The following is a 27,496-nucleotide window of genomic DNA, read 5'->3' on the forward strand; positions in this document are numbered from 1 at the left end:
TGTGTAAATATAATTTTAAAACTCTTTCGAATTATCGGTGTTTTCATATCAATTTTCTCATCCCATTTATTGAGATACAAATAGTCGTAAATAAATTTGTTTAATTTGCTCTTCCCTACAACGAAAATGTAGGAGCTACTAGCCAGTTATTTTTTTCTAAATATTCTATTACCATTTAATATAGTATCTTTAATTACTAAAATTATAGGAATTAGCATCAATTAACCTCTTTTATATTTGTCTATTAAGGTAGTAATGAATTAATTTTCGTTGATACAAGTGTTGTTTTTCATTAACTTATTGAGATATTTTCCGCCTATAGAAATCGTCGCCCTGAGAATTAAATTATACCATCTCGACTTTTTGAAATTTTACAGGCGAGAAATTTTCAAAAATTTTAATTTGTTTTCAATATGATGGTTAACCTTACTTAATTGGCTATAACTTTATTTTATAAATATCAGTTATTAAAATTTATTTATGTTAGAAAAGTCATTTTAACAAAAAGTGGATGTGGAATAACTTAATTCTCAGATATCGAAATATTAAATAAACATTCATTTAGAAATTACAAGAGATTTAGAACTTATCAGTCATATCCTTAAATGTTTATAATAAAGTCTAGACAGATTGGATAATTCAAACATCATAAATCAAGGCGAGATCTTATAAGAATTTAACACTTTTTAACTGGGTGAACAGCCCGTTAAATTTTTCACTGTTGCTAAAATTTGCTGAATTTTTGAAATGCGAATTATTCTAAATTGCCCTAATAGCACGGAGACTGTTAGATGTCCATCGTACATCAAGTACTCTTCCCATCTTTAGCAACTGAATGCTCAATTCAGATTCTATTTGATCCAACGCCTTGACTGTCTAAATAAACTATATAATGTGTCAATAAGGCTTTAAAGTGATTAACGCCTTTAACATCTTCTACTGCATAGAACATCGATAATCTAAAACGGCGATTTAAACAATGCCAGGGTGTAATAATTGGATATAGTGCACAAAGGAATCAATCTATATCAAAATAGGTTTTACCAACTGGAAGAAAGTTCATGAAAAATGGGCATTGAAAAGCATGATAATTACAGAATACATAGAAGACTAAGATCAAAAGATTTTTCAAATTTTTTTATATAAACTAATTAACAATTTGAAATTTTTTTTACCAAGATGACTTTTTAATAACATTACCGAAGAGGAATGATTAGTAAATGAAATTCAAGTTGTCAAAAAATTATTAGTTAAATGTTTAGAAAATAAAAAGATTGTATTACATCATATTTTGTCAAAATTTTTTATATTCAAATGCATTTCCAAATATTCTGCATCATCCACATCGAGTTGTGACATGAGTCAACCTTTATACCAATATAGAGAATTATTAAACAAGAAAAACGTACGAGTAGTGATATAAAAAAAGATAACTTGGTTTTACTAGGACATGAAAAAAAAAATGAAACCAGGGATCGAACCGAACCCGGAGAAAAAAATCCGGGTTTTATCTGAACCCAAACCGAACCTGAACCCTGTTTATAAAATTTTTAAAACACCGAACCGAACCCGGGAATTTTATCAGAACCCGGGTTCAGTGTATTGTTTGAAATCATATATTAAAATATTTGTATAATTTTAAATACAAATATTAATAATTTAATTGAGATTTTATAATATTTTCAAATTTCCAATAAAGTGAATTGTTAATATAGTTTAAACAACTTTATTCATTTACGCCATTTTTAAAATTTTTTTATTCTCAAAGTTTCTTATTGGAATGTTAAAAAATTTTAAACAATTAAATTCATTTACGCCATTTATTTTTAATTTTTTACTTATTCTCAAAGATTAGAAAGTGAACAAGTCAAAGTTAAAATGGGTCAACTTCACGACAGCCCCCCAACTTTTGAATTTAAAAATAAAAAGTGTATAGATCGATAGAAAATGATTTGTACCGATTTGTACCGTTTTCAGTTTGATTTATAACATTACTGTTTTCAGTTTGATTTATAACATTACCGTTTTCCAGCTATTAACCGTTAAAAATATGGCGCCAAAAATAAAAAACACTCGAATTTTATTTTTTTTAAATCTCTTAACGTACATCGATAGAGATATTTTTTCTCTTCCTAATGATGCCTCAAATTAAGTTTTATCTTCATTATTTATTTCGGGAATCAAATTTTAAACCTTATATTATTATTATAAAAGTAAAATTCACGTTTTCAAATGAAGAATATCTGGCAACCCTGGTATATATATATATATTAAGTAAAGCTAGTCCATTCAATTGATTTTCAAATGTCGTACTTCTGAGATAGGTTTTTTTCCTCTGTAATGAAGAAAAAATCTTTTCATTTCATTTGTACTATGAATATATTTGAAAATAACTATAAAATATAGTTTAAAGTATGTTTCCATGGCGTTTCTTGGAGGATTATTATATAATTTATCTCTCTAACCACGATTTTAAATTAATTATCCATCAGATACGGCCTTCAAATACATTTATATCCTTTGGATAAAATTTAACTAAATATTTAATTTCAATATAAAGATTTAAAATAGCCTAAGACGAGTTTCTATGTATTACACTTTAATATTGGAACGATTTTTTTCCTATATGCATGTCGAAGCTTACGAAATCAAAATCATATAATCTTGCTTTCGCCTTAATAATCACATAAATCTCAAAATTTTGAGTCGATACTATCTCTTAGTTTTCCAAATATAACAATATTCGTGTAACAACATCCAAATAATCCATATCATTTATTTTGAAAAATATTGCATATGTTGTATAATTAAATAATTTCTTAATACATATTCAAATGGGGAAAAAATCTGCAGTAATATTGAATCTAATGAATCCGCTTCAGGTGAAATATCTGGTTCAAGCCATTCTGACATTCGTCCAAGGGCAAAATAGGCTCTCCTAGATCCAAAAATGCTATAACACCTTGATGTCGAAAGCTCTATAGTGTAGGGCATGCTTTTTAGTTTTTTCTTCTTGTGGCACATAAGTTTTAATAATTCTATTTAGAAATTCTGTCTAAAAAATAAATACTAACTTCCTGAAGTGCTTATTTCTTCATCGCTCATCAGATTGTGAAGATGAATAATCATAATTTCTGGTATTGCGTTATATATGTTTAATATTAAATTATAATACTTTTAAATTTTTGGTTGATAAACTTTCTTATATCTATCAGTAGTGTTGTTAAACGGCTCGTTTTGGGCCGATTTTTAAAAACGGCTAACTCAATATTTTAGGCAGGAATATATTGCCTAAGCCTCGAGATTTCGCTAATAGATGTCCAAACGGTTGTTCCTTATGCAGACAAAATCTTCAGGCTTGCGTAATATTATTCTAGATTAAATATTGAGTTAGCCGTTTTTAAAAATCTGCTCAAAAACGAGCCGTTTAACAACACTATCTATCAAAGTGGCCTCGTTTATAGTAAACGTGATTTTTTCAAGCGGTTCGGTACATAACGCTGCGTTATTAGAAAATCAAGCCAATAAATATGGGGCATAACAATGAAAACGTTATTATAAACTTTGATAAACATATGATGCTACGTATACTTTAAAAATTATTAACGCTGTGAAGAATTAAGTGTGATGTCGATAGCGTTAAATACCGCACCGCTTGAACAAATCGTGTTTACTATAAATGAGGCCTACGGTGTAAAAAAAAATAAAAAATAGGCTTCAAATTTTATTAGAAAAAAATATTAATACACAAAAAATAAAAATTAATTTGAGTTTTTGCTAAAGCTTAAAATAAAATATAACTATGCCTACGGTGTAAAAAAAATTAAAAAAATGGGCTTCAAATTTAATTAGAAAAAATATTAATAGACAAGAAATATAAAAATAAATTTGAACTTTTTTCTAAAGCTTAAAATTAACCTAATATTTTGCATTTCACAATTCAAAAAACCTTCATATTTTTTTAAAAAAAATATGGCGGGTGGATACCCATTCTGTGCTGGTTACGAGCCTGTTTAATTACCATAAGTCATCTTCTTGCATAAACTTAAAAATAAATTCAATTTTAAATGCATTAAGTTCAAACTTTAAAAAAGCAGTCTATTTATTTACAACTATTCCAAGATCAAATCCATCAATTAGAATAAAAAATTCCTATTCATTTACAAAAATAATTACTTCAAATTTTAAAATTTTAATTTTTTACTATATAGACGATGATATTTTTTATTTCCATATTATGAATGATATATTATTCAATAGTAAAAAAAAATTTTCTAGGCAAAAATAAATTTTAAGTTTAGATCATGAAATTGGTGGGTAAAAGACAAAAAAAAATTTTTTACATCTAAGTAATAATTATATTATATTATTATATCCTTGACTAATCGCAAAGCCGAATTTAAATAAAAACGAATTATAGTACATTTAAAGCAAAATTGGTATATGTGACACTTTTATTGATATTTTTTAGAGATTATTTAGTGCTAAGACATCCAGCTCCAACTCCAAATCCAACCCCTTTCGGGCCAAACAAGCTTCCATAGCAAGCTAAATCGATAAAAAAAAATAATATTAACAAAATTTAAAAAAAACAATAATAAAACAAAGCAATCTAACTCGAATCTGTCTAATTTAAGACAATTTTTTAGTTAAAAAAATGGCTATCAAATTAGACTTGATTCTTATATATAATTGATATATTTGATTACATTTGCAATATATTTCTCCTTCATTATTAGCGACTGTTGTTGAATCTAAAGGCTTACCACATTTAGCACAACGGAAACAATTTTTGTGCCAAGGCTATATCATCGTTAATATAAAATTATATAGTATATAATACTTAAATAAAATAAATTATTCTTAATTCTAAGCATTCTTTTTATAAATGAGATATAAAATAAAAAAATTCTTGAAATATATTTTACAATTTACCATGCCAGCACCAATCAATTTTTCGGCAAAATAAACAGGTTTTCCACATCTGGAGCATACTTCATTACCAGGAGGGGCAGCGTTCCCTGTTGCATCTTTTCCTAAATGTGAAGTTGGAACGTTCCTTTTATATTTTTGAATAAATCATATTTAGCATACATTTTATTTTAAAGGGGAAAAATCCTGAAATGGAAATATTCTTACTATAAAAAATCTATGTTTACGTCAATGTCTTATTTTTTCAACTTTAAATCATATTTTTGAAAGCGTTTTTTTAAACTTAAAAATCTAATTTGTCTAAGAATTTTAGACAATTTTGCCGTTAACCTTTTGCATTATAGATTATATATATGTTATTTTAATAATAAATAAAAGTATAAAATTTAAAAAATATATACTAATTTATTTATTTTAAAATTTCATGGCAAAATTTTCTAAAATTCACAGAGTTGTTTTTCTAAACATGTTAGAATTCACTCAATAAATGATATATAATTGAGATTTGAACGATATATTAATACTTTAGGGAAATATATTTTTTCTATATAGATACCAGGTTATACATATATTCCAATTCAATTTTTTAATAAAATCTAATTCACAATACCAAAGTGAGAACATTTAAGACATCTATTCTATTTTTCAATCAATATTATTATTCATTCAATAACTTAATTATAGCGATTTGCGAGGATATGAATGTATATTTCTAATTTCTAGCGATTTTTCCGTTTTAAGGATTTACATATAACCAAGTAATTTAGAAAGTTTTCAAAAAACGTGGCTGAAATTTTTATTAACATAATTTTTTATGAAAATAAAATTATTGGAATATTTTTTTTACTATTCAAATGATATTCGTGTGTATTGAAATGGATTTATTTCTTCTCCGTTTTATGGCGATTTCCAGGTTTACTCAGGTAGGCCAGTTTTTCCTCTGATTTTTCTTTTCCCTTTTTGACGGTCCTGAGCAAGGTGCATCTCTTTACCCAGTCATCTTTTGTCATACGTTCCACATGCTCAAACCATCTTAGTCTATTTCATCGCATTACCACTCCAATCATTATACCTAAGCTAGCTCGCAATTCCTTGATAGTTTTTCTTTCTCTCAGATATACTCCACACATATAACTAATCATCCTCATCTCTGTTTTTTCTAATTTGGCTTCGTGAGTTGCTTTCATTGCCATGTTTCACCGCCATTAACTAAACAACTCCTCACACAGCTTACGTAAACTTTACCATTTAGTGAGAGACTTTTTTATTTTTTAGAATAGACGAATAAACTCTTCCATTCTTGTCTGACCCTTACAACAACGGCAGAATCTACACCAATCTGCGTTTAGCATATCACCCAAACAGTGGCGTAGCTAGGAATTTTCCTTAGAGGGGGTCCATACATATAAAAGCTGGGGGCTTCGCCCCCAGACCCCTTTAACGGGCCTTCGGCCCTTTTGTCCGGCCTTCGGCCGGGTTTGTCTTACAAATCATAACCATATCTTCGATAATATATAATAAATATATTTTTTAAATGCATCAATAATTTAGTAGATTATTCTCAATGACTTTATAATAATACTATCCAGAAAAATTTCAATAGTAATATAATATCCTTCCACAAACATCAAAACCAGAAAAATTTAATTCATATAAAATTACTTTTAAGTCTTTTGAACGTATAATCTAAAAAAAATTTTGCTCTGGGAGGGGTCCAAACCCGAAAACCACCCCCGTAGCTACGCCACTGCACCCAAATAACAAAACTTATCTATTTTTCCTGGGGTTACCCATTGCCAATATCCAGACCACCATTTTCTACGTTATTATTATTATGTACCCCCTTTATGCACGTTCTACAAATAAAGGTCATTCTTGCCAACATCAGACTTCCTTTTTACCCGCTACATCTATTATGTACCCATTTCTGGCATCTGCTGCATTGGATTGAATTTCTAACAACTCCTTTCCTCCATCTTTAGATTTTCCCCACCAATTATCACCTTTGTCTTTGTTGCATTCATTTTCAGGCCCTTTGCTTTCATAGACATCTTCCATTAACTAATTTTATCCATCAATACTCCCTCACTGTTTGCCATTAATACAAGGTCATCTGCATATAATAGCTCCCAGGGAAGTCCTTCATTCATTTCTCTAGCCACCACATTCATTGCTAAGATAAATAATAATGGACTCAATACGGATCCTTAATGAAGTCCTACCTTCACTTCAAAGCTTCCAGTATCTCCATCATCCGTCTGTACTGCAGCTTGTGCTCCCGCATACACTGACATCACTGCCATAACCAACCATTCCTCCACACCTGATTTTCTCAAGGCCCATCTAGTAACCTCGCGCGGCACTCTGTCATGCTTTCTCCAAATCAACAAAGCACAATACAGTTTCTTTTCCTTCGCAAGTTACTTCTCCTATATTTGTCTCACCATAAAAATTGCATCTGCCGTACCTTTCCCCGATGTATTGGTTTAAACTCATCAACACCAAGCGGTTAAATTCTAACGTTATTCATATAATTTTTTCTACCATACTGAATTCATCAATTTTAGTTTGTTTCCTTATCCGCTTCTCTAACACCCTCTCAAATACCTTCATTGCATGTTCCAAGAGTTTAATAGCTCTATAAGACCCGTAATCTAAAGGATCACCTTTCTCCTTGTATACTGGAATAATTATACTTCTTCGCCAGTCCTCGGGAATAGTTCCTTCTGAGACAATTCGCTTGGCTAAATCTATTAACCATTCAATCCCCAAGTCATCAGAATCTTTAAACATCTCTGATACCACCCTGGTTAAACTCGATGCCTTCCCTTTTTTCATCTTTTTCACTGCTCTCTTTATTTCATCCTTGTCAAATTTACAACCTGGACCTTCTACCTTTGTAAAACTAACATTATTATTCCATTCATTTTCTTCGTTCAAAAGTCCTTCCATGTAAATCTTCCAGGTGTTTTTAATCCACTACTATCAATCATCATTTTTCCTTCCATTTCAAACAACACCTACCACATCCTGCCTTTTTTGCTATCTGATTCGAATCACATTTCCCATTCCTTCAGCGCATTCCATTTCTTTAGCAAACTCCTGCCTTTTTTCTTCTTACGCCTTAGCTATTAATTTCTTAGCATTTCTTTTTGCCATCTTGTAAATATCGTCATCACTATTTTCTTTACTATTATACCATTCTTTGAATCCGTTTCTCATCCACAGCTTTCGCTACCTTAGAGTTCCACCACCAAACTCCTTATGTCTAGGCGGCCCTTTTGTCCATCCACATACCTCCTCAGTTGTCATCACCCAGGCTTCCCACTTGTCGTTTACCCCAGATGCTTGTGCCACCTCCGCCTCCCTTATCGCCAATGTCATATTGAATTGATGTCTAGTATTCCTTTTCAAACCTTCAGCCTTGACACAAACTTTCTTTTAGTGATCCTGGCATCTTTAAAAGTGAGATCTCCTATAACTAGTCGATGCTGATTATAATATTCTTCTCCCGGTATCACTTTCACATTATCACATATAACAAATAATCCACTGCACTTTTGGTACTACTCGATTTATAAGTCACTACTTCTCTGATTCTTTCTTAAACATTGTATTACAGACAATATATCCATAGCATCACTAAAATCTTCTCTAGATTTCTCATGCCGTACTGAATCCTCCATGTACTCCTTCATAGCCCTCACTACTTGCTCCAACATGTCCATTCAGATCACGAGCCAGGATAATCCCTTCTTCATTTGTCAGTCTCGATGTCACCCCCAATAAACTGTCCCAAAATATATCTTTCTCTTCTTAACTTTTTTCAACCTGAGGAACATATGCCGAGATAATAATATATAGCTTTCTACCAAAAATCATTTTGATAACCATTATATGGTTATCTAACCTTCTCACTTCGACTACTTTGTTCACCAATTTCTCCGCAACCAATACCCCAACTCCAGCCTTACCATCATTGCTTCCTTGCCAGAAGAATTTATACTTTTCACTAGTCTTGCCAATTGCTCTTGAGCCATTACCTTTACATCTTGCCTCCTGCATGCAGCACACATCTATATGCCTTCTATGCAATACATCGACCACTTTTCCCGCTCTTGTCATACTCCCAATATTCCATGTCGCCACCCTTACTCAATCCCCCGTAAACTGGTTTCTCCAATTATAATCGTTTAGGGCAGTCATAATCATTTTTATGAATCGTGGTTCCACCAGGTTACCCATCCTTCTTTTTGTCGTAGGCGGACGAGGAGGCCCACGGGGGTACTTTGGACAGTACCCCGCCCATGCTTTGTTGTAATCATATGGAAATTTTGTAGCAAGGTTTTTACAATCGAATGCCCTTCCTGACATCAACCCCTTTAAGTGGTTTTTACACCCCGTGAGACGGTGATCCTATTCTAGACCCAGATCACAGGAAACCTTTTAAAGCTACATTAGCCGCCAAAAGACGTTGCCATTCCACCGCCACGATAAGGCTGAAGGTATGATTTAATAGATTTATTTGAATAATAATAAGGAACGAATATCAAAATAATATTCGATTCGAATATATTAAATCGAAACTAATATTAATCAAATTAAATTGGCATATATTTTATTTTCATAAAATTTCATAGACTGAGATGGTTTGGGTATGTGGGAAAGATAAAGGATGACTGGGTAAAGAGATGCACCATCTCGATGAAAGAGAAACAATACCTTAAGGAAGGCCTAAAATGACGTGTCAAAGTGATAGCGGCGGATATGGGAAAAATGATTTATATAAATAAGGAAGCTCGGAACCATCAAAAATGGATTGAGAAAAACAGACAGGAAGCTGGTTTACCTGGGTAAACCTGAAAACCGCCATTAAACGGAGAAGATATAGAGATAATTAACAATAAAAACCTTATTTATAAATTTTATAAATGCTTACATGCCTTATATAATATGGGTAAAATGAATAAATTATATCCACAATTATTAAAGATAATTTAGTAATTACACAAATCAAAATAACTTAACATTCGGGAATTAAATTAATCGCCATTTTATGATTTTTTCAGATAATTATTTTTTAAAGTTGTATATTTGAATATAAAAGAACTCAACCAAATTTTCTGAAATATAGTTGATTAGTAGTGAAACTATTTGTGATCATACATAGATCCAAAAATATAATTTAAAGTGAAAAAGAGGTAGGCCAAATATTTTTCACCAGACACATTTCGCTTTAATGGATGGTCTGCATCATAGGAGTAGCCAGGATTTTGCTAGGGGGGCTATTGGGATAAATTTTATTGGAGGTCTTTAGGTTGCTTATTGCAGACCTTTGTCTATAGTAGATTTTTATAAAAATAATTTTGGGTTTTCTCTTATTATTTATAAAAATGCTTTTCTAAAATTTTGATTAATAGTCGTTATTACTAATATTTTTTTCAAATTATTCGTGGGGAAAGAGGGGTGGAACGTGTGTAGGAGAATTTTATTAGCCAAAAATGATATTTACGAGAACAGGCAAATTTCCCTTACCCTTGCATCAAACTCTAATTTTGATTCAATAGAAAATATCTGAGCTTTTATAAAAAGTAAGAACTAAACATAGGCCTAAGGTACATGTGGGTCATTGACGATAAAATGTAGCCAAGCATTAGAGCAGAAATGTTTTTAATTCCTCGAGAGTTAAACACTACTATTTTAATGTATCATATATCTTATATGAATTTCGATAAATATTAATGGGTTCGATCAAAAAAGGCCATTTTCGTGGACCTATTTCAAATCGAATGAAACTTGCATGCTGATTATATATGTTGTGAGGACCCTTCCAATTTAATATTTTAAGCTATGACTTAATTACAGAAGATATCGCTATATACATTATTGAACTGCAAATTTGATGGTGATTCCGATATATATAAATTTATAAATATTTTTAAATTAATCTAAAATAAATTTTTTTTTACAATCTTTGCTCAGAAACTGAAAGTTTTTATCAATAATATTATTTTTTTTTACATTTTCTAAATTTTGCAAAACGCCCAATATCCATTATAGATTTTTGAGCAGCACGGTCTAAAATATTATGCATTTATTTATATTAAATAAATTTTAAAAAAAATTATTCATAAAGTTTTGAAGGAATGTAAACACGTTCACGAACGAGTTCCTTTTATGAAGATGAAAGTTAACCGCGAATGCGTTCACAATTTTTGTCAATGAACGTTGAATGTGTTCGATTATTTTTACAAATATTTTTATTTTCTACATGTTTTTATTATATAATAGGAATTAATAAATTAAAATAGTTATTAAATAGCAATATATTTAAATTATATTTCACGCACTCATTAAATTTTCTGTATTTATTTTATGAATGTTATATAGCTCCACCATATTCTTCTACAATTTTAAATTTATAATTATATTGATGTTATTATAAAATTCACTCCACCATATCCTTCTACAATTTTAAAATTATAATTATATTGATGTCATCATAAAATTCACTCTACCATATCCTTCTACAATTTTAAAATTATAATTATATTGATGTCATTATAAAATTCAATCATTCAAAGTTACCATAATTTTACATATTTTTAAAATGGATGCATCAACATTTAATAATTCTATAAATAATTTTAGTATTATAACAATAAATAATAAAAATAAAAAATCTTTTGTTTGGAAATTTTTTGGTTTCTTACATTTAAAAAGAGATAATAAAATAATTTCCATAAATTCGGAAAAATTTTATTGGCTATTGTAGACGATGAGGATTCAAATAAGCCATTTTCACAGTATATTTTTTTAAAATATTATACCCTCATATTAAGCCAAAATCTTTAATAAATTAAAATATAAGTTTTGTAAAATATAATCTAGCTATAGAATTCAAAACTTTTCAATCAATATTAGCACAGGAAATTTGTCAAAACACTTGACTTCTGATCATAATATTAAAGAAGATACTTCATCAAAATCACAAGATTTAAAAAAATATTTTATATCCAAACCAAAATTCCAGACAAATTCTAAAAAATGGCTTTTAGCAAGAAACTATGTGTTATTATGTTGTGCTGACTTATTACCTTTTCAATCAATTGATAATATAAGAATGGAAGATTTTTTGAAGGTATCAAATTTATAAAAATATTGATATATTATTCATAATAGATCTACCTTTATGTTGTTTTTTTTCTATTGAAATAGCATTAGCTGATGAGGAAGGTTTACAATAGTTGAATTTCATAGCCATGCTAATAATATGATTTACACATAGACATGAATGATTTAAATAATATTAAATTTGTCCTAATAACTAATTTATTGTTTGATATAAATTAAAGATATAATGATTTTCTGTTATAAATTTCAAAATACTTATTTTTAGAAATATCAAGTTATCAACTAAGATTCTGATTTGCCAGACAGGACAACACTAAGCCGTACTGCTCTTAATGATGTTTACCAATCAATGAAAGCATATGTACAAGAACAAATTAACTAAGGGCCAAAATTTTGCTCAATTACATTCGATATGTGGACAGATCAATATAGAAGAAGAAACTATATTACATTTACACTTCATTTAATAAATGATAATTTTGAAATGATTTACTTTACCACGCATATGAAAACGTTAAAATTAAATGTCCCAACACGTTGGCATAATATATTAATTATGCTAGAAAGCATATCGGGATTAAATAAGAATTTAATAAATAATGTTTTAAAAAGAATTGGGAAACACTTTCTAAAATTATCAACCTATGAATCTGATCTGGTATAAGGACTATTGGCATTTCTATCAAAATTTAAAGAAACTGTAGAATTTCTTTCAGCACAAAAGGGCCTACGTTAAACTTGGCGTTACTTTTTAGAAGTGAAATTGAAACACATTTAATAGTAAAGTGATAGTTCTGAAATAATTTCACTTAAGGAAAATATGCTAAAAAAACTTGCGTTACGATTTCCGGTTTGTGATCTGCAAGTAATAATATACATGTATATTCATTTATTTAATTTATTTTTTATTTAAAAAATTATCTAGGTATTGGCTTCTCTTTTAGATCCAAGATTTCAAAAATTGACAATTATGTCAAAGTATATAGAAGAGCAAAATTGCACAACTTCAGAATTTATAATAAAACATCTTAAACTTATAGAGAATGATGATATTAAGGTAGTAAATATAGCGACTGAGGATCAAGAGGTATTATCAAATTCAAGTTATTTGACAAAACTGGCAAATAAACATTCCACAATTAACAATTATGATTCCACATTAGGTGACTTAGAACAAAAATGCCACATTCTACTTGGAAAACAACATTTACAAGAAATGGGTGTTTTAAATTTTTGGAGAGAAAAGAAGAGTGAACTTCCCAATCTTTCCAGGCTGGCGAAAAAAATTCTATGTATTCCGGCGACTAGTACACCCAGTGAAAGAGTTTTCTCTACCGCTGGATTGACATTGAATTCGAGGAGGTCATCATTATACCCGGAAAATTTAAATAAAAATTTTTTATACATGACAATTATAAAATTGAATTTTTTTGGGTGTATAATGAGTTTTCTCATAAATAAAGATTAAAAAAATATGCCAAGATATGTGTAGTGTATATTTTATTTTAAAAAAAAATTATATAAAAATTTATAACTGCGCCGATTTACTCCGTTTTTGTTGACGGCGGCTAAAAATCGGCGCGCCGCCGGCCTTTGATAAAATTTTTGAAAATCGCGCCGGCTGCCGATAGTTTCGTCGGCGCACAGGTCTACTTATAACTCATATCCTAAACAATAACCTTTCATATAAAAATGTTCATAATTATTTCAATAATTAATTTACCTCCCAATGTCTGATATTTGGAACATTCAGAAAATCATATAATGAACGATTTTTTTTAAAATTTTGAAATATAATTGTTTTTAATAAAGAGGTAAAATTTTCTTTAAAAGTTTTTTATGAAATGGTTAATTCGTTGACAAATCGGCCTAAATAATGCGATTTTCTGACGACCATTTTAAAAATAGATGAAACTTGGCATGAAGGTTAAATAGATGGTATATTTTATATCAAATATTTCTCGAGATTAAGCCTTTTCCTCTTTTAACGAATATCAAAATACTTAAAATATTATTGGCCTAAAGTAACAAATTTTTTTATCATTTTGTAGCCCTTAAAATTCTCTTTAAGAAAATGCAGAAATTATTTTAAAAATATCTTCGTTATCGTTGTATTTCCGGTAAAACCAAAAATTATTTTGAAAAGTGTCCCGTTTAAAACAATGAAATTTATGAAATAAGTTTATTACCAATATATTTAAATATTTAAGTAAAAATATTACTAGAGAAAATAAGAATCTAAATTTAATTTAGTTTTTATAATTTTAGGAATAAAAAATCAATTATAAAGGGTGTTTGAAATGAAAAAACTCATCATGTATGTCTATTAGAGATCTGAAAAAGTAGGGCCTATTTTTTTTAAAAAAATCGGGTTTGGGCTGGGTCGGGCCTAATATTAAAAAAAATACAGGCTTGGTAGGGCCTTGGAAATCTTTTTAAATATATCTAAATTTCAATTTTATGTTGAATTTTTTGTGCAAAATAATATAACATATATAATTTATTTTGAGTAATTATAATATTTTAAAAGAATTAATTTCTATATTTAAATAAATTCGGGCCGGGCCTGTAAAATTTTTTAAAAAAAATACCGGATTTGGGTCGAGCCGACAAAACATTTTTAAAAAAAATTAGGCCGATGCAGATCACTAATGTCTATAACCAATATATTTAAATATTTAAGTAAAAATATCAATGGAGAAAATAAGAATACCTCAGTTAAAAAAAAATATTATATAATTATTTTTATAGAGAGCGCCCTCTATAATTGATTTATTTATTCCTAAAATTATAAAAACTTAATAAAATTTAATTTTATATTTTCTCCATTAATATTTTTACTTATATATTGGTAATAACATATTTGATGCGTTTCATCGTTTCAAACGCCCTTTATAATTAATTTTTATTTTCTCAAAATTATAAAAAAACTTTTTTTTCTCCATCAATATTTTTACTTAAATATGTAAATATATTGGCAATAAACATATTTCGTGAGTTTCATCGTTTTAAATGGGACACTTTTCAAAAAATATTTTGTTTTACCGAAAATACAACGATACTGAAGATATTTTAAATAATTTTTGCATTTTATTAAGGAGAATTTTAATGGGTATAAAATGTTATATAATTTGTTATAGACCAAAAAGTATTTGAATATTTTGAGATTCGTTAAAAAAGAAAAATGCTCTCATCGAACTTTAAGACCAATAACTCGGGATATATTTTAGGGCATTAAAGTTTGAATTTGTATGAAATATACAATCTTTAACCTTCATACCAAATTTCATCCATTTTTAAAATGGTCGTTTGGATCACTTGTCGATTTGTCATGGAATTACCCGAATTGTAAATCTTTTGACAGCAACACAAAATTAAGTATATATCTTTTTAAATGATATTAAATAATATTTAGATATTCTTAGCATACTATTTTATTGATAAAAAAATTAGATAAATTAAATAACTATAAAAAAATGGTTATCCACCACTATAAATTTATATTGATTTAACAAACATATTTACCAATTTTTAGAAAATTTAAAGGTCAAACAAATACCAATTAAAAAAGTCAGCCTTTACCTTTACAGGACACTTGAGATATTTTTTAAAGATTTTAATTATTTTTAAGATAAGAATTCAAGTGCTATCTAATGATACCAAATAGAGGTCTCTATCATTTATATATTTTTAGTAATATATATTTTCATTGGGTTTTCCGAATTAAGATAAACGTCATTTTTTAGCTTTGACCCACCATATCTCCGAAACTAATTATATATAATCATCATGCAAAGTTTGATTTGAATTGAAAGAAGACTACAAACCCTGATCAATTTTACGTGAAATAACCCTAATAAAAATATGCAAAGACTTCTATACTTCCCTAAGCCAATTGAATTCATACCCTGCACTCTTACCCCAAATCAAAATTGAAAAAAAAGAGAAAAGGAAATCCAAATAAAAACTCTCCCCCTTCTTTCAATTTCATTCTAATGATGATAGCATTTTAATAAATTTTTTATCTCCCTTTAATTTTAATGACGAAATTACATCATACTTCCCTTACTCCTTATGAGTGGCAGAAGTCCCTAAGCGGCTTATTTTTTCTTTGAAATGTAAAATATCCGAACAAATCCGATGACAATATTAATATAGACGCAACATTAATATTAATGAAATGAATATTGATAAAATTGATTGCCTTTTTTAAAAGAACCTGAACCAACATATCAAATGTGCTAATTTTTATTATTTAAGAAGAAAATAAAAGATTAAAATAAAAATATGCAACTTTCTTAAAATATTTTATTAAACACTTCTTTTAATTTCACTAAAATAATTATTTCAGCCTCGAGACAATATATTACGTCATTTCGCCTCCTTCATAATTGCCCAAATGGGTTCCAGTGTCCATGCTAAGTGCTCCAGCTCCCCCACCAAAACCGTAACCTTTAGGACCGAATTTTCTACCGTGACATTGCTTGCAATATAATTTTCCTTCGTGTTCGGTTACGTTAGTACTCTCGAGCATTTTGTTGCAAAGATCTGAAGTCATTTTTTTATTCAAGTTAAAATTAATATAAATTTGAAAATAAATTAGGTAACTTGTTTATCTTTAGGATTCAAACATTCAATTCCTTATAGAGCAATATATTTTGAAGTTGGGCCTGGTAAAAAATTATAAACCCTGTCCTAAAAGTAGCTTTTTATAAAACCTAGATTATTAAAAAATAATTTTAATAAATTATAACAATTAATATGTTGGTATATGTCGGTAAATGTTGTAAAGTTATCCTTTAACATTCATTATTACTTGCTCATATTTTTAATTTCCTTTTGAGAAGCTTACAAAATATGACCAATATTATTTTTAATAATTTTTATAATTCGGGCAGTAAAATTATCAAAATTTTAAAAAATCATCAAGGTCAAGTTTTAAAGAGCCTGTCCGGGTCAAAAATAAATATAAAAAATTCGGGCAAGTTTGAAGTCAAACAAGAAAAAAAAATTTGCTTGCCTTAAAAAATTAATTAAAATAAATTATAATTGATTTTTTCGATTATTTTTATCAATAATTTATGCCTTTATATCTTAAATTTATAAATATCCCCTCCCCGCAAACGTTTTAAATATACAAACATTATTTACAATTAATTTAGTTTATTTTTAATCATATGACTAACAACGACGATAAATACGTATAAATGAAATATGAAATGATTTGATTCTTATATTAATTATTCGTAGTGGTGTTGTGTTAAACGACCCGATGGGACAATTTAAAAAAACGGGATAAAAATTTTAGCAAAATATTTTAACATAAGATTTGAGATTTGGCAAATAGAGGTCCAAACCTTTATGCCATCTATGTGTAAAATCTCCAGGCCTATGTAATATTATTTTAGCTAAAATCTAAATAGGGCCGTTTTTAAAATTTGACCCAAAAAGGATTTTTAACACAATACCACTATGACAACATTAATTATTGGGGTTGAAAGGTTTTTAATCAATATCTTATTCGATTATTATACTTATTTAATTTTTTTTAGCAAGAGGAGGGGGCTAGGTAAAAGGTAATTTTAAGAAAAATAAAAAAGTGTGATATTACAAATGGAATGATATAGAATAAATATAATCCAGGGTAGAGGTCTGCATTGGTGGGGGTTTCAGTCCGCGGCGGGTTAAAAAAATTTGAAACTATGGGCGGGCGGGTTAAAAAATTTAAACAATGGGCGGGCGGGTTAAAAAAATTTAAAATTTTTGTTCAAAAACAAACTAAAAATAAAACTTAATTATTTAAATGATCAATAACTTCTTTTTTTTATTGTACCATTCGTTTTTTTTAAGTGAAGAACACTTACCTAACTATATTATGTAATAACACTACAATAAAACTTTTTTCTTAGAATAAATAAACTTTTTTGTGTATTAAAAATTTAAATTTCCTTTTATGGAAATGTAATAAAACTTTTCTTTTAAAATAAACAATCATTTTTGGATATTGAAAATAAAAATTTCCTTTTTTGGGTCTGCAATCTGCATTTTATTATTTTATTTTAGTAATAATTGTATATTTTATATTTGCCCTTTTCATTTTTATTTTATTATATTATATAATACATAAATTTTATTTTTTATAACATAATTTTTAATAAAAATATTATTTTTATTTAAAATTATATTATGAATAAGGAATATATCTAAAAAAATAAAAAATAATTTTTACAAGCTAAAAGATAATGAATCAGACAATAAATTCAAATGTTCAAAGTGGAAACAATTTAAATTCATTTTTGATGAAAATGACAAAAAGCTAGATTGGATTAGCTGCAATGATTTAATAACAGGCACATCCTTCTTCCTTCGACATCAATGTTCATTCGTAAATTATGAAGATTTTATAGATAATAAAAAAAATAACCGGATATTTTCAAAAAGACAATTCTCAATTAAACAAAACGATAAAATCGGGTCTAATTGCCATAGAGTGTAATGCTGAATTTATTTTTATTAGATGCTTAAAAAATTGAAATAATGGCCATAATTAAATTTTATAAGCGGGCTTGGGTTAAAATCTTTTATAAATAATGGGCGGGTGGGTAAAAAATTTTAGACTAATGGGCAGGCGGGTTAAATTTTTTTATAACATTGGGTGGGAGAGCTTTTTGTCCAAAAACCTGCTCAATGCAGACCTCTAATCTAGAGCGTATTTCTAAAAAATAATCAGTTGATTATTATTTTTACAAATTAAAGTAAAGCGTTATTTTTACATTACTCTTTACCAGGGATTCGAACCTAAATTTTGAAAAAAAATCTGAACCCGAGCCGAAACTGAACCTCGCTTATAAAATTTTCAAAACCCCGAACCGAACCCGGGAATTTTATTTGAACCTGGGTTCAACCGGGTTCAATGTATTGTTTAAAATCATATATTAAGATATTTGTATAATTGTAAAAATACAAATATAATTTAAGAGATTTTATAATATTTTCAAATTTCCAATAAAGTGAAGTGTTAACAAATTTTAAACAACTTAATCCATTTACGCCATTTAAAATTTATTCTCAAAGATTCTTATTGGAGTGTTAATAAATTTTTAACAATTAAATTCATTTATGCCATTTATTTTTAGGAAAAGGTGAACAAGTCATGTAAAAACTATAATATTGGATATGTTAATTTAAAGAATTCTCAAAATCTAACTTAAAAATTGTTAAAAAAAGATGTAGGGCAGTTTTTGTAAACTTTTGTATTTTTAACTATATTTTGCCTATAAATAAAGTAAAAAATGTATTTTTTATACCAAATTTATGTCTAGTTTTTTAACTATGATATAAATATAAAAAAAAAAATTCAATTCAAAAATTCTTAAAACTGAGCTGAACCTGGAACCAAACCCTATATTGAAATATTTTCCTGAACCGAACCCGAACCAAACCCACCTATTTATTTTTTTTACCTTAAACCAAACCCAAACTGTACCCGGGCAAAAATTTTGCAGGCTTCGCATCCCTGTCTTTACATTATATTTTTATTATGGTATTAACAATTTTTTATTTTTGTCTTTTTAAATACTCGCGCCGGGCCTGAATTAGAACCGAATATTTTAAATTGCCATATAAAAATTAAAAATAAATGTAATATATTTTAAAAAATCAGGGCCGGGTCTAAAAATCGTCTCTGATTTTTGTTAAAAACCTTAAACAATTTCCAAATTTGTTCATATATATATATATATTACACTCATGCCACCCTCAAGTAGTGTTCACAGATTAATAATTCTAAATAGTGGTCTGTTTAGTAAGCTATTCAGTTTTCTAAAGCACCCTAATAAGAAGGAGAATGCTATTTCAATTTTAAGAATGATAACTATTTAATTTTCTAAAGTTTGTAATCAATAGAATGTTAAAGTTTAAGAAATTGAGTTAGGAATAAAAATTTTAAAATTATACAGGCAATTCGAACATCATATAAAAAAATTATCATACCCCTATTTTTACGATTCTTTAAGAAATTATTAAAAAGAAAAATTTTTTACACTAAACTTATGGATTGTTCAGAAAAAGTCAGCGGAATATCTATAAAATTATTTTTAAAATCTAAAAAATAAATTTATTTGCTAATATAATTTTGTGTATCAATTATATCGCATAAATATATCATAAAATAATCGAAATTATTATTATTTTAACCCTTCACTACAAAGGTGGGGTAAATAGGACCCCACAACTTTTATAATCTTTGTAATACAAAAGCTAGAAGATATTCCGACCTGATTTTTTCAGTAGTTTAATATTTTGTAACAAGGAATACAACTTCCAAATTTCATGATTATTGATTTGATAGTTTTTGAGATATATGCTATTTGTTGAGCTTGGGGTAAAATATACCCCACCTATGTAATGATGTAATTTTTTTTTTAAATCCAATTTTTTTTTTGTTACTAATTATATTTATGTATGTCAGGTTAATAAATATAATTGAAAAAAATATAATTATATCTATTTTTTGATTGATATATATGACTTTAAATTTGAAAATTTTATATTATTTATTTTTTCGGTGGAGTAAATAATCATAAATTTAACATATGATTTTTAATTTGAATTATTCTAGTGACATTTTATACTTTGAAAATAGAATTATATGCTGGCAATCAGCCTGAAGGACCTTATAAATTGAGAAATAAGCCTTTTGATGTGGTTGAGAGGTTAATTCAGCCCATTTTTAAGAGTAATAGGAATGTCACCACAGATAACTGGTTTACCAGTTATGAACTTGCTATACATTTATTAAATTCCCATTCATTAACAATAGTAGGAACTTTAAGAAAAAATAAATAGCAGTTTCACATCATTTAATTTTAAAAAAAGATATTTGTTCAAGTTTATTTGCCTGCTAATATAATATGACATTAGTATCATATGTACCAAAAAAGTATAAGCATGATGCTTTCTACCCTTCACTATGATAACAATATTGATACATCAACTGGGGATTTGAAAAAACCAGAAATTATCACATTTTACAATCTCACCAAAGCTGGTGTTGATGTTGTGGATCAGCTATGTTCAAATTATTCAATATCCAGAATAACAAATAGATGGCCATGACAATTTTTTATAACTTGTTGAATATATCTTGCATAAATTCTTTAATAATTTATAAATCCAATAATTTAAAGGAGATTAATAGATCAAAGTTTATAAAATTATTAGCAATGGAGCTAATAACTCTATTAATGAGTAATAGATATGAAAACCCACATGTTAATAAACTACTAAGGGATAATATTGGGAACATGCTAAATATAGAGGAATTAAAACCTATTTCAACCAAACAAAAAGGAAGGTGCCCCTCTTGTCTAAGGGTTAGGGACAAGAAATCCTCATTTATTTGTTCAAATTGTTCAAAATTTATATGCAAAGATCATATTTATGTAACATGTCGTGAATGTTTTATTAAAAAAAATGCATGAACTTTAATATCAAATATTTTTTTTAATATCTGATGTTTTATTATAAAATTCATTTAATTATTACTATAAAATATTGAATTAATAAAATATATAATCAAATTTGCTTCCATTCATTTATTTTTGGTCATATCATATGATTAAGGAAAGTTCCAAAAAAAAGATTTTTTTTTGAGCAGCTTTAGTAAATATATCAACTTTATTTATAAATAAATGTAAATCTAAAAATTTTGTATTTATTATCTCTAATATTTTTACAATAAGTATATAAAATTTTAGTTCTTAAATTTTATTATTTTCTGATATAGCTATTTAAAATTTGGGGTAAAATAGACCCCACCTATGTAACCGCGGGAGTTTTTTTCACCTATGTAGTGAAGGGTTAATAAAAAGAATATCTGTAAACTTTTTTTGAATAAAAAGAAAGTTGTGATTTTTTATACAAGATATCCTTATGTTTTTACGCGGATTATTTTTGACTTATAAGATTTAGAAGGTAATATAGAATTAAATTCTTCTAATGAATGAGTAAAAGAATGATATTAAGTTATTTTGTTTTCTGGAAAGACCATCAATAATTAAAGAAAATTTATTCATTGATATAAAAAATATTAATTAAAAAATGTAAATCGCATGTGCATATTTAGTTAAAGCTTGGAAGGAACATATTTAATTGATTTTTTTCTAAAATGAATGTAACGATAAAAATAGGGGTATTGTCATTTTTTTAATTTTTTTTTTATGTTTAAATTGATTGAAAACAAAATATAAAAAATGTTGTATACATATCTTATGCTCTCTAATAAGAGTTTCTGTTCGAAAACAACGACAAATCCTGTAAATATATTTATTGCCTGAAAATATAAAATATTAGAAATAACAAATAGTAAAAGCAGATGGTAAAAATTTTAATATGTAAAGGCTAAAAATATTCAAATTTTGATTAAATTCATTTTTTTACAATTCCTGTATTATTTTATTTTGTATCATTCTGTATTATTTTATTTTGTATCATTCTAACTAGTAACAGCACTGATAAAATTCAATTTTTTTACAGTTCCTGTATATTTTATTTTGTATCAAATTCTATCTAGTTAGAATAACAACATTGATCAAATTAATTTTTTTGATACCTTGGTTATTTTATTTTGTATCAAAGTGAAGCTAATCAGATGATTGGGTGAGTCTTCAGATTTGGTGGTGAGTCTAGTCTACTTGCGATACTATTAAAACATAATTATGAATACTGGAGAGTGTTAAGAGATTTTGCTCATAGATGGCCTAAATGTTTTGATCTCTATTTATCAAATCTCGATGCTTACATAATATTATTCAAAATCTTAATCGGGCCATTTTTAAAAATCGACCCAATGGAGAATATAATTAACTTTTTTGCAAAAATATATATTATACACTTATTCTTTATAGGCTGTTTAAAGGAAGCTATATAGTCGGCTAAACAGAATAATGTTTAGAAATAAGACAAACCTTCAAAGGCGGAAGAACCTAGTTAAACAGAAAGTTCAAAAATAATCCTAGCGTTGACACAGTCTCAGCACTTATTGAAAGGGTGTTCGGCATAGCAAATGCTGAGATATAAAACCTTTTAAAAACAATTAATATTAAAAATTATTTTAAAATAAGCATATAATTATTTTAAAAAATTCTTTTTCAAAAGAACACTTAAAATTATATTATGATACTTGTATTTATTTGTTTTAAAATAAAAATTAATTAAATTCTGATGCAAGGCTCTGATTTTGTGCATATATCTTTTTTAAAAAAACATAAGTTGAGTTTTATATAATGTCCAAGGAAAGAAAGAATCATTGGATAAAAATAGTTAATTTAGAGTATTTAAATTTTTACTCGGCAATATCAATCCGATTCAAATGAACATTTTTTGGAAAAAAGAAACGCATGTGTCCAAATTAAGGAAATACTGAAAACGATCTAGCTCCAGACCATCATCTGATGATAAATTAGTAGGCTCTAGGAATGTTTGGTATTCGGGCCTTCGTAAGACTATGGCTAATTAGGAATTAATCGCCGCATGTCTAGCATATCTGCCTTGACTATATATACAATTTAGACTTTTTACATTTTATACATGTATGTTGTTGAACGATGTCATATCCAATTCGGTATATAGCAACTCTTAATTGTTAATTTGATAAGAGATTATTTAAATTATGACTTGGTAATGCTTCCAACCATTCATAACCTACTCCAAAAGGAGGATTCAATGAGAGTATTTTAAGTAATTTTTTAATTAAGACTGTGGGTATAACTTCTGATATGGCCAAAGAGGATCAATTTTTAAAAAATTAATTTAAGTTATATCAATTAATCAGTTAAAAATATAATGAAATGTTTATTCATTACTGCTCATATTATGCAACTAAATTATTCAAAATAACCAAATTTCAAGCCCGGGCAGAAAAATGATATAAAAAACAGGGCCAGGCTTAATAATTTAGAACCGGGCTTGAAAATAAGAAATTTAAATCTGGGTCGGGATTAAAATTTTGACCTCTGCTTCTCTGATAAATATATAGATTGATGAAAAAGGAAAACAATTTATGCAATCTTTTTTCTTGGTAATAGTTTCGAATACTTTTCAAATAAAGAAATAAAAATAAATGGAGTCACCTTTTTAAAAATAGTAACGTAAGGCTGTTATATTTTAAAAAAAGTCGTAAACGTAATGTTGTTACTATTTTTACAGAGTAACGGAAAAAGGTAAAGACCTTACTTGAGTAAGGTCAAGTGCTACTATTGTTAATTTATAAAATTTTAATATTAATTTATAATGGATTAACTTACGTTTTTTGTTATATAATCTATTATGATAAAATTTTAAGTTTTCTTGATTAATTTATTTTAGGCGTAAAATGTTTTTAATTCTTTTATGGTGGGACATAAAAAAGATTATTTTGACTCCTTGGTAAAATTAGTAAAGATACCTGTTCATTTACTACTATTATGGTCCATTACAAACATCATTAAGTTTTAAAATCAAATAGTACCGACAACCATAAACGAATATTTAATAAGCACTAATAAAAAAACAAAGTATGAAAATGATATTAAACAATTTCTCCTATAACAATATTAAAATAAACATAAAAATTGTTGGAGTAAGCTTAGAAGAATAATGGATTCGATTTTCTATTGAAAGAATTAATAGATTATATAACTTTTATTTAACATGATTTTAAAATAAGCAAAAAAAATGAAATTGATTTATTATTATCAATTTCCATGATGGCCATGAATCTGCATAACTTTATTTATAAATTATTGTACAAAAATATCGTTTATTTTTACAAACGGCTAATATTGCCTAAACCTCGAAATTTCGATAATAGATGTCCAAACCTTTGTGCCATCTATGACTAAAATCAGGCTTGCGTAATATTTTAATTTTGATTTAGCCGTTTTAAAAAATCGGCGAAATTCGAGCCGTTTAACAACCTATTTTATACAATAAAATAAATGAGAATTACTAAATAGTTGTTTTATTATATAATTATTATTTTAAAAGTCAAAGTCCTGTAAAACGAGGTTAGATTCCAATAAATTTAACTATTTATTTAATAATGTTTATAATCTGAATCAAATTTTATTATAATCTATATAAATGGTAAAAAAATTTGAGGAAAGTTGATTATATGACGTTAACGTTAACAAATAAAATATAAAGTAAATTTACCGCATTTGAAACAAAATTTGTGCCAATGATAACCGCCGGCCAGCCTTTCTTCCGCGGCATAGACTGATTTACCGCATTTAGGACATTTGGGGTGTTCAACTGCTTTGAAGGGAGGCATTATCTGGTTTTTAGAATGTAATCGTTAATTTAAAAAAATAGATATTTGGAATCGGTTTTTATTTGGTTATAAAAAAATTTATTAAAAACAAATAAACGTCTATTGATGATATATTTTGCTATTCTATAATAATTTTCGTTATTGATAAAAACAAATGTTTAAGCATATGTTTTAAATACCATTTCTATTTTGTTTTTCTGATAAAATGATAATCAATAACTATCAATGTCAAAATATTTCAAAATATGTAGGCTATAATTAATTAAGCGCAAAAAAATAGCAATTCTTATTTTTATGCAATGCGTACAAACCCCATTACTTTTTTTAATCTGTTTTTTCACATCACATAAATTTAAAAAAAAAGAGAATCTAAGTTTAATATTGTACATTGAATTGGTATATTTATAATAAATATATTCGATTTATGTATGAAGAAATCACTATCGTTTATTTAAAAATTTAATTAAAAATAATATTTAGATTATTTTAAAACGTATCGTTTTTGACAATATAATTTTTAAAAAATAAACATATATCACTTCCATTAACATAATTTACAATGATTTATAACAATTAACATTTAAGATCCGACAAACTAGATTTATTGTGTAAGTCCTTAGGAGAATCAGTTAAACTATTATTTTTTTAGAAGAAATCTTTTTTCAAATTCTATAATATTTTTTTGCTTGATATTTATTAGTTTGATCAGAGTTCATTTTGAAATATTTCTTTGTGATTATTATTGTTCATAGCTAGAGAATAATTTGATTCAAATTATCAAATGGTGAAATGGTATCAGTAAGCAATTTAAATTAAATTTATAAAATTATAGAATTAAATCTAGACACAGTTGGTTTTTAAAACTATCTTCATATGATAAGATCGATTTTAAAAAATCTAAAAAAATTTGTAGAATTTTGAATGAAATGGTTCGTTTTCTAATTCATAAAATCTTTATATGGATTAGAATAAAAGATTTTTAATTTTTTTGGATATACCAAGTACTTTTCTTTTAAAAAATTATTTAATTAAATAAGCTTATTGGATTACAATATTTAGTACAAAAATTGTTTGTTATTCATTTTATTAAATATATGATGGCTGTTTTTTTTACTAGAACTGCACAGATTCATTTTTTACTTATCCTATATTTCTCTATCGCGATAATTTAATGATGTATAATTTTTATCAGAGACTGCTACCCCGCCTAACGACCCGGCCAGAAAAATTGCCTTAATTTAAAAATCCGGCCAGGAATTTTTTAAAATTATGTCAATCAGTTGGAGAATCATATGAGGTGTTTAATATTCACTTTCCGCTCCTATTTGCGATTTCCCTTTGAAACTGCAAAATACAGACAGTTTATATAAAATAATGAAATTTCAAGAATTCCACGAAAAAATGAAAAAAATAAAAATCCGGACCCGGCCAAATTATTTTCTAAAAAATTTCGTGCGGATTGGCCGGACCTTATTGTAAGCGTTATAAAAAGTGGTTAGTAATTTTGACCTATTCCGAACAGGGTTTTATTACTATTACATATATTAATTCGGGGGGCGGGCCTCTGGTTGAATCCCTTAGATGACATTTAATTATGTGTTTATCTATGTACTGCATGGCGTATTATATTGGTTCTATCTGTATTGATATTATTATTGGTAGAACTTTAATTTGGGCAATAAAATTAATATGGAATATATCGAAAATCCTCAAATATTATCTTCTTCTCTTCCTTACACAATTTAGCACCAAGTGAAATCCAACTACCTCTTAAATTAAAACGTCGTCGATTTCCTATTCTCCCACCTTTTGTTATTACTATTAATAAAAGTCAGTGTCAAACCTTCGATCATGTAGACATCTCAATTATTTAAAAAATAATTATCTTAATTAACCTTCAAATTTATTGGAATTAAAATGCTCAAATAACTACCTCAAGTAATTATTAAAATATCAACTAAAAAAATAAAGATATATCACTTTATCACTTAGTCATTTGATAACGCGACACTTTATCATGATATACTTAAAACTTAATTTAATATAACTGAAAAGTTAAATTTTGATAATATCTCATTTTTTGACTTTCATCATGATATACTTAAAACTTAATTTTAT

General features: G+C 27.2%; 1 protein-coding gene and 1 long non-coding RNA gene across 3 annotated transcripts in view; both read right to left on the bottom strand.

Moving 5' to 3' along the window:
• Window positions 1-4,210: 4,210 nt before the first annotated feature.
• Window positions 4,211-27,496, bottom strand: part of LOC135927515 (cysteine and glycine-rich protein 1-like) — a 28,933-nt gene continuing 5,647 nt past the window's right edge. Inside the window, exons 2-6 of one of the 2 annotated variants that reach the window (XM_065463542.1) lie at window positions 25,261-25,381; window positions 16,437-16,614; window positions 4,936-5,059; window positions 4,710-4,803; window positions 4,211-4,548 (exon numbers count right to left, since the gene is read on the bottom strand). In XM_065463542.1, coding sequence (XP_065319614.1) covers window positions 4,475-4,548; window positions 4,710-4,803; window positions 4,936-5,059; window positions 16,437-16,614; window positions 25,261-25,378 — 588 coding nt within the window. In that variant the 5' untranslated portion in view covers window positions 25,379-25,381 and the 3' untranslated portion in view covers window positions 4,211-4,474. Of the gene's footprint in view, window positions 4,549-4,709; window positions 4,804-4,935; window positions 5,060-16,436; window positions 16,615-25,260; window positions 25,468-27,496 lie in introns of those variants that run through there. The other variant, XM_065463541.1, reaches the window with a different exon arrangement.
• LOC135927517 (uncharacterized) lies at window positions 22,686-24,925 on the bottom strand. The gene is made up of 4 exons (XR_010572107.1): window positions 24,898-24,925; window positions 23,415-23,620; window positions 23,034-23,148; window positions 22,686-22,768 (listed from the first exon to the last, which is right to left on the bottom strand). It is a non-coding gene; the product is annotated as an uncharacterized LOC135927517 (long non-coding RNA).

This window comes from Gordionus sp. m RMFG-2023, chromosome 3 (assembly GCF_954871325.1).
Source record: "Gordionus sp. m RMFG-2023 chromosome 3, tfGorSpeb1-WG-v2, whole genome shotgun sequence".
Lineage (NCBI taxonomy): Eukaryota > Metazoa > Nematomorpha > Gordioida > Chordodea > Parachordodidae > Gordionus > Gordionus sp. m RMFG-2023.